This window comes from Arachis duranensis, chromosome 6 (genome assembly GCF_000817695.3).
Source record: "Arachis duranensis cultivar V14167 chromosome 6, aradu.V14167.gnm2.J7QH, whole genome shotgun sequence".
NCBI lineage: Eukaryota > Viridiplantae > Streptophyta > Magnoliopsida > Fabales > Fabaceae > Arachis > Arachis duranensis.
Genome location: NC_029777.3, coordinates 47,254,983 through 47,263,659, shown reverse-complemented (window position 1 = coordinate 47,263,659; position 8,677 = coordinate 47,254,983). Strand labels below are relative to the sequence as shown.

The window sequence follows — 8,677 nt, the reverse complement described above, 5'->3', positions numbered from 1 at the left end:
AGATAGGATTGAAAAAGATTTAATTTTTAAAATTAAAATTAATTACTTAACTAACAAGAAACTAAAAGATATGGTTCTAGAATTTAAAGATTGAACCTTTCTTAACAAGAAAGTAACAAACTTCAAATTTTTGAATCAATCATATTAATTGTTAACATAATTTCAAAAATTAAGATAAAATTAAGAAAAAGATTTAATTTTTAAAAAAGTTTTAAGAAGATAAGATTTTTTTAAAATTGAAAATTTGACTTGACTTGTAAGAAACAACTAATTTTAAAAATTTTTGACCAAGTCAACTCAAATTTTAAAAAATTTGGAGAGAAATAAGGAAAAGATATTTTTTTATTTTTAAATTTTTAATGATGAGAGAGAAAAACACAATTATGACCCAAAACATGAAAATTTTGGATCAAAACCAATTATGCATGCAAGAACACTATGAATGTTAAGATGAACACCAAGAACACTTTGAAGATCATGATGAACATCAAGAACATATTTTTGAAAACTTTTTGATGCAAAGAAAACATGCAAGACACCAAACTTAGAATTCTTTAATGCATGGACACTATGAATGCAAAACTGCATATGAAAAACAACATACAACACAAAACAAGAAAACATCAAGATCAAACAAGAAGACTTGTCAAGAACAACTTGAAGATCCTGAAGAACTCCATGAATGCATGAATTTTCGAAAAATGCAAGAAAATTTTTTAAAGCATGCAATTGACACCAAACTTAAAAATTGACTCAAAATATTTTTGGTTTTTATGATTTTATGATTTCTTTGTATTTTTATTATTTTTTTTCGAAAATTATATTTTTGAAAAACGAAAATAATGAAAAAATTTTTGAAAACACTACAAGAAAAATACCCATTCAGCCACACTTTTTTAAGCTACATTTGAAAAGCGTAACCTATTCATAAAATAGGCTACGCTTTTCTCTGTGTTGCCTTTTTATAAGAGAAAAGGATACACAAATGCGGCATCATTTAAAAAGCGTAGCCTTAGGTATTATAGAAATCACTTATAAAGCGTAGCCGTAGGTTGATATCTATAGGTTCACTTTTCGTATCAAAGGAGAGGCTTTTAAAGGCTAGTCTATTTGTTAAATTTTGGGTGCGTTTTAAAAGTGATGCCTAATGTATTTAGAGGCAAAAACTTGACAATTGATAACCCTCTTTTTCCCGAAAGAAAACTTACACTTAGTGAATTTTTCTTTTAATTCCCTCCAAAGGTCATCACTCACCTCGTGAAGAAACCCTCTCACCACTCACCATCGCCACTGACCACTCACCATCGCGCCGAAACCCTCTCACCATCGCGAAGAAACCCACTTATCACCACCCACCACTGACCGTCACTCCTGTTCGCCCTCATCTATGCGCTTCTCACCTTCGCCAACCTTGTTGCACACAACCCTCACCTTCGCCATTCTCACCGTCGTTGATGACCGTCGCTGTTGTTGCGCTGACCATCGCTCTTCTTCTCGGTTCTACCCTAATCGTCTTCTCTGTGCCCTAATCACTGATGACGGTCACTGTTCTGACCATCGCTGTTGCTGCGCCACCGTCACCATCATCATCTCCGTGCTTCTCATCATCGTCTTCACTGTGCTCACATTGTTGAATATGTATGTATTGATTTCTATTTGGTTCTAAAATTTTAAAGGTTTAGGGTTCCCATTTTAGGGGTTTTAATTTGGGAGTTTTAATCTGTGAAACTCTAGGATTGTGATTTAACTGGAGGTCAATTTTTTCTTCTTCAAGCTCTTAATGATTTACAATAGTAGTTATTATTTGTTTATTTATTTATTGTTTGATGATCATTGTACCTTGCAGATTGAAGCAGCAATAACCAAGGATGAGCTTCAGCACCTCGCTTTGCTGTTCAAATCTAAATTTGATTCAATTGGTCAAATCACTGCTGGAGTTTTATGGCTGCTTAAGTTGGAAGGTTCTGTTGGTCAGGCTGTAATGGATCAACTTGGTAACCTAGCTAGGTATGCTTTCCAATTTCTAATGTTTCTGAATTAATTTTTATCGGACATATCTTGTTCTTTTAATTTCTATTTATTGTTGTTATGTTATAGTCTTCATTAAACTCAATATATAGGTAATGGATAGTGATTTGAAGCAAGGTTTCATGAATCCAAGGGATTGGTTCATTGATGACAACTAGTGATCATGTCATGTATGATACTTAGAATTTTAGAGACAGAGAAAGAACAAAAAATACAAGAATTTCCTTGCCTCACTTTTAGGAGTACAAGAAAAATACAAGAATTTCCTGGCCTCACTATTTTTGTTAATGCTATACTAGCTGTGTGGGGTTCAGCAACGAAATCTTGAGGCAAGTTCTAGCTGTGTGATCCCCCAAGAAGTCAGTGCTCACTGCCTCACCCCCAAAAAAGATGTTTAACATAATCATTATATTTTTGTTTTTGAATTGAAGCTTAGTCTAATTATTGCTGAATAATGAAAAATAATGCTATACAGTTACCGAGAACCTTGTGTTTATTTATTTATTTTTTGCTTGACCAACTTGAGCATTGATTGATTAATTTAAATTATTTAATTATGTCTTTTCTTGTGTTTTAAATTAAATCTGAATGATTATTGTTTTGTTCAGGCTATCTTCAACGGGTAGTGTGAAGTCATTGCTTTGTGAAATAGCCTACATGAACATCTCTGGAACATTAGTTTAATTTGCAACCTCTCTTTCTCCGGAGAAATTGAGCACATTGAGATCTTCAGGTACATACTTTTCTCATTTTTTTGTGCAGAAAATTCTTAAATTTTAGCTTCTTTCTTTCTTAGAATTTGAAGAAAAGAGGTTTCTTGAATCCAGTTTTCATTAGCTCGAATTTTTAAGACCTCTGGTTAGGATGTTTGTGGGGGAAAGGGAGAGAAAAAGTACAAAAGGTAGACAAGAAATCACGTGGTGTATTGAGAGTAAAGCAAAGCTGAATAAGGTAGGGTGTAACTTTAACCATCATTCTATTTTATTTTACTTATTAATTTATTCTGGCCTTACTCAATGCCAGCTAAGAAGTTAAGTGGAAGTTTGGTACACTTAAGATGTTCTGTTTTAGGATTTGAACTAGTATTCTATGCTGAAACTAGGAGTTGATATCGACACAGCAGAGTTGTGGTGATTTCTTTGGCTTCTCTGATTTCTTTCGTGCTTCATTTTGTTGCCTTCCATTTTATTCTTGATTTGGCCAGGGACAATGGATTTCCTTGGGTTTGCTGTAGGTTTATTTTAGAGTAAAATTCTTTTATATAATATATATCAAGTTGCTTATACTCCATTAACAATGGATAATGGCTTATATCAAGTTGCTTATATTCCATTATTAACAATGGATAATGGCTTATCCTCTGCTAGCTATTAGGCTAAACTGAATGGCTTAAAATTATTAAAGGATCATATTTAGTTCTCTAATAGTTTTACTTCAATACACTGCTCTAGGATGTATAATACTGATGATTATATGATGATTTCAGAGATTTGTTGTTGTTAATTGAATTTATCATACAATGCTGTTTAGCTATTTGATTAGATGCTTAAGGATTATCGGACTTCTTTTCATTCTAGTATGCTTCGTGAATCCCAAGCTTGTGAAAATTTCACATGTGGTACATATGATGAGTACTGCTGACATAAAACAAATATACTTGGTTTATGAATGATAGAAATAATATATAGACATTGTGTTGAGTGATGTTTGAAGTTGTTCTTCTCTTGCATTTATGAACTGTTTAAAGCAATCCATTCATGCTTATCATTGTGAATGTTTTAAACTTATAATCAGGTACCATGGCTCCATTATCGTCAATTCCTTGTTTTCCTTCTCTAGTTAAAGTGCTTCAAACGTAGCTCTTGAACTAGATGTATACTTTTAGTGTTAGTCTTTTGAGTGCTTCTTTCATTTTTTAAAAATAAAATATCCTATACATCGGGAGTGGTATAGACTCATGCATTTATTAAAGCAGAAAAGATAATACTACCTGAAGATAAAAGCAAAAGGAAAAGAATTCACGATGGAAAAAAATCAGGTAACATCCTCCATTTGACACACTATTATATATTTTCATAACTCTACTTTATTTTCCTTTTCTGATATGAAAAAAAGGTTGCTAAGGACAGGGCTAGCTGTGTGCAGTTGTGTCCTTATATGGAAAAAGTTTGTTGACTATCACAGGAAATTTAGATGCAGAATTCAATGATAAATTAATCACAATAGAACATAGTAGCTGTGCACTAAAATATTGGAGATTTTTTTGGTCTGGACTAATATATAGATTTCTGACCTGTTTTTATCACTACTATTACCAAATGATAAACTATCAAAATGATTGAATCTTCTCAAATGCAGATTATAGTTTACAGAATAATAAAGAGTAGTAACATTAAAAGTCTAACTTGTCTAAATTTTGATTAAGTACAAATCTTCATTCTTATTTCTTCCTCTTATTGTTGCGGCTGTTGTTGTTGTTAACGGTTAAGTGGTGTATTATCCAATTTGTGGGTAGGTAAATTTTGATGTGCAAGTGGATCAATTATATCATCAAGAAAAAAAGAGCTATATATAGACAAAACGCTTTCACTAAGAAACAAAAAAGGAACAGGGGGTCCAACTCCAGCAGCAGCACTAAAGCTAGACAAGCTTCTCCATGATTAGGTGCTAGTCCTAATCATGTTCTATATGTTGCTGCTGCATGTAGTAGTAGTAATTGGAGGAGTAATAATTCAAGATTGGCTTGTGTAGCAAAGTTCAACTTTTCAAATGTGAAGAGAATAGGGAAACTTTGTGGCAACAGTTCTGATCAACGTCTAAACTTTTCAAATGGCGCGCTCTCATTCGGCCATGCCTGAACCTTTCACTTATGTATTTTCAACGGTGGAGTTTCTACACACCATAGATTAAGGGTGTGGAGCTTTGCTGTACCTCAAGCTTCAATGCAATTACTATTATTTTCTATCCAATTCGAATTATTCCTGTTCTAAGATATTCGTTGCACTTCAACTTGATGAATGTGATGATCCGTGACACTCATTATCATTCTCACCTATGAACGCGCATGATTGACAACCACTTCCGTTCTACCCTAGACCGGGCGCATATCTCTTGGATTCCTTAATCAGAATCTTCGTGGTATAAGCTAGAATTGATGGCGGCATTCATGGGAATCTGGAAGGTCTAACCTTGTCTGTGGTATTCCGAGTAGGATTCCGGAATTGAATGACTGTTACGAGCTTCAAACTTCTGAAGGATGGGCATTAGTGACAGACGCAAAAGAATCAAGGGATTCTACTCCAACCTGATTGAGAACCGACAGATGATTAGCCGTGCTGTGACAAAGCATTTGGACCTTTTTCATTGAGAGGATGGGATGTAGCCATTGACAATGGTGATGCCCTACAAACAGCTTGCCATAGAAGGGAGTGATAAAATTGGATAAAAGCAGTAGGAAAGCAGAGATTCAGGAGGAGCACAGCATCTCCATACGCCTATCTGAAATCCCCATCATTAGATTACATGAGTAACTTTATCGTTATTTTATGTTTATTATTTATTAATTTTTGAAAATCCATAATTAATTTAAATCCGTCTGACTGAGATTTACAAGATGACCATAGCTTGCTTCATACCAACAATCTCTGTGGGATCGACCCTTACTCACGTAAGGTTTATTACTTGTACGACCCAGTACACTTGCTGGTTAGCTGAACGGAGTTGTGACCACACATAGTAAAGAGCTATTATCTCGAATTAAATTTCATACAAGTACAAAGAGTACGAATCACAATTTCGTCCACCAAGTTTTTGGCGCCGTTGCCGGGGATTGTTCGAGTATGGACAACTGACGGTTCATCTTGTTGCTCAAATTAGGTAATTTTCTTTTTATTTTCTTTTCAAAAAAAGTTTTCAAAAAACTTTCAAAGATTTTTCTTTATTGTCATTTTCTTAAAATATAATTTTCGAAAAAAATAATAAAAATACAAAAAAAATCATAAAATCATAAAAATCAAAAATATTTTGTGTTTCTTGTTTGAGTCTTGAGTCAATTTTTAAGTTTGGTGTCAATTGCATGTTTTAAAAGAATTATTATGCATTTTTCAAAAATTCATGCATTCATGGTATTCTTTATGATCTTCAAGTTGTTCTTGGTAAGTCTTCTTGTTTGATCTTGATGTTTTCTTGTTTTGTGTTGTTTGTTGTTTTTCATATGCATTTTTGTTTGTGTTTTTCTCTCTCCTCATTAAAAATTCAAAAATCAAAAAATATATTTTCCTTATTTCCCTTCAAATTTTCGAAATTTTGGGTTGACTTGGTCAAAAATTTTTAAAATTAGTTGTTTCTTACAAGTCAAGTCAAATTTTCAATTTTAAAAATCTTATCTTTTCAAAATCTTTTTCAAAAATCATATCTTTTCAACTTTATCTTTGTTTTTTGAATTTTTTCAAAAAAAAAAATATTTTTCAATATTTTTATCTTTTACATCATATTTTCGAAAATATAATCAATAATTAATGTTTTGATTCAAAAGTTTGAAGTTTGTTACTTTCTTGTTAAGAAAGGTTCAATCTTTAAAATCTAGAATCCTATCCTTTTAAGTTTCTTGTTAGTTAAGTAATTAATTTTAATTTTAAAATTAAATCTTTTTCAACCATATCTTATCTATCTTATCCTTTTATCTTATCTTTTTCAAAATTTTATCTTTTTCAATTTTGATTTCAAAATATCTTATCTTATCTTATCTTCTTATCTTTTCAAATTTGATTTTAATATCTTTTTAAACTAATTATTTGACTTTTTGTTTGTTTCTTATCTTTTTCAAAACCAACTAACTACCTATCCCTCTCTAATTTTCAAAAATACCTCTCTCTTTTTCAAAAATTCTTTTTAATTGTTTTAAATTCTAATTTTAATTATATCTTATCTTTAATCTTCGAAAATCACTAACCACTTTTTCAAAATTATTTTCGAAATTCTCTATCTCTCCTTCTTCTATTTATTTATTTATTTACTAACACTTCTCTTCACCTCTCTTCATCTCAAATCACTACTTCTATCCTTAACCATTCTTTGTCACTCTTCTTCCATTCCTTCTTCTACTAACAACAAAGGATCCTCTTTACTGTGACATAGAGGATTTCTCTTTTTTTTCTTGTTCTCTACTTCCCTATATGAGCAGGAACAAGGAAAAAGACACTCTTGTTGAAGCTGATCCAGAATCTGAAAGGACTCTGTAGAGGAAACTAAGAAAAGCTAAACTACAACAATCCAGAGGCAACCTTTCTGAAATTTTCGAAGAAGAGAAGGAGATGGCAGCCGAACCCAACAACAATAATGCAAGGAGAATGCTTGGTGACTTCACAAAACCAACGTCCAAATTTGATGGAAGAAGCATCTCCATTCCTGCCATTGGAGCCAACAATTTTGAGCTTAAGCCTCAACTATTTGCTTTAATGCAACAGAACTGCAAGTTTTATGGACTTCCATCTGAAGATCCTTACTAGTTTTTAACTGAGTTCTTGCAGATTTGTGAGACTGTTAAGACAAATGGAGTAGATCTTGAAGTCTACAGGCTCATGCTTTTTCCTTTTGCTATAAGAGACAGAGCTAGAACATGGTTGGACTCACAACCTAAAGATAGCCTGGACTCTTGGGTTAAGCTGGTCACGGCCTTCTTGGATAAATTATTTCCTCCTCAAAAGCTGAGTAAGCTTAGAGTGGATGTTCAGACCTTCAAGCAAAAAGATGGTGAATCCCTCTATGAAGCTTGGGAAAGATACAAGCAGATGACCAAAAAGTGTCCTTCTGACATGTTTTCAGAATGGACCATATTAGATATATTCTATTATGGTCTATCTGAGTTTTCCAAGAGGTCATTGGACCATTCTGCAGGTGGATCCATTCACCTAAAGAAAACACCTGCAGAAGCTCAAGAACTTATTGACATGGTTGCAAATAACCAATTCATTTACACTTCTAAGAGGAATTCCGTGAATAGTAGGACACCTCAAAGGAAGGGAGTTCTTGAAATTGATGCACTGAATGCCATATTGGCTCAGAACAAAGTGTTGACTCAGCAAGTCAACATGAGCTCTCAAAGTCTGAATGGATGGCAAAATGCATCCAATAGTACTAAAGAAGCAGCTTCTGAAGAAGCTTATGATCCTGAAAACCCTGCAGTGGCAGAGGTTAATTACATAGGTGAACCTTATGGAAACACCTATAATTCGTCATGGAGAAATCATCCAAATTTCTCATGGAAGGATCAACAAAAGCCTCAACAAGGCTTTAATAATGGTGGAAGAAACAGGCTCAGGAATAGCAAGCCTTTTTCCATCATCTTCTCAGCAACAGACAGAGAATTCTGAATAGAGCCCCTTTAACTTAGCAAATATAGTCTCTGATCTGTCTAAGGCCACCTTAAGTTTTATGAGTGAAACAAGGTCCTCCATCAGAAATTTGGTGGCACAAGTGGGCCAGCTGAGTAAGAAAGTCATTGAAACTCCTCCCAGTATTCTCCCAAGCAATACAGAAGAGAATCCAAAAGGAGAGTGCAAGGCTATTGATGTAATCAATATGGCCGAATGCACAAGGGAGGAGAAGGATGAAAATCCTAGTGAGGAAGACCTCCTGGGACGTCTCTCAA

General features: G+C 33.5%; 1 protein-coding gene and 1 non-coding gene across 4 annotated transcripts; one reads left to right on the top strand and one right to left on the bottom strand.

The window, feature by feature from the left end:
* The first annotated feature begins 1,203 nt into the window (after nucleotides 1–1,203).
* On the top strand, nucleotides 1,204–4,832 carry LOC127739763 (uncharacterized). Of its 3 annotated transcripts, none has more exons than XR_008000453.1 (4): nucleotides 1,204–1,638; nucleotides 1,847–2,007; nucleotides 2,637–4,066; nucleotides 4,544–4,832. XR_008000453.1 is itself a non-coding variant. In XM_052251261.1 (3 exons), exons 1-3 carry the CDS (start codon nucleotides 1,388–1,390, stop codon nucleotides 2,710–2,712), a joined length of 492 nt encoding a protein of 163 aa, XP_052107221.1. In that variant the 5' UTR covers nucleotides 1,206–1,387; the 3' UTR covers nucleotides 2,713–4,832. The 3 variants fall into 3 exon arrangements, 1 of the variants encoding a protein (XP_052107221.1); XR_008000452.1 differs by having other exon boundaries at nucleotides 1,206–1,642; XM_052251261.1 differs by having other exon boundaries at nucleotides 1,206–1,642; nucleotides 2,637–4,832.
* A 2,907-nt stretch (nucleotides 4,833–7,739) lies between these two features.
* LOC127739910 (small nucleolar RNA R71) lies at nucleotides 7,740–7,843 on the bottom strand. The gene has a single exon (XR_008000652.1). It is a non-coding gene; the product is annotated as a small nucleolar RNA R71 (small nucleolar RNA).
* Between the last annotated feature and the right edge of the window lie 834 nt (nucleotides 7,844–8,677).

Bases quoted from the DNA above. Each gene is read 5' to 3' on its own strand.
- LOC127739763 (XM_052251261.1), top strand. From the start codon at position 1,388: ATGCGCTTCTCACCTTCGCCAACCTTGTTGCACACAACCCTCACCTTC. The intron at 1,643-1,846 runs GTATTGATTTCT...TGTACCTTGCAG, and splicing joins TCACATTGTTGAATATGTAT to ATTGAAGCAGCAATAACCAA. The intron at 2,008-2,636 runs GTATGCTTTCCA...TGTTTTGTTCAG, and splicing joins CAACTTGGTAACCTAGCTAG to GCTATCTTCAACGGGTAGTG.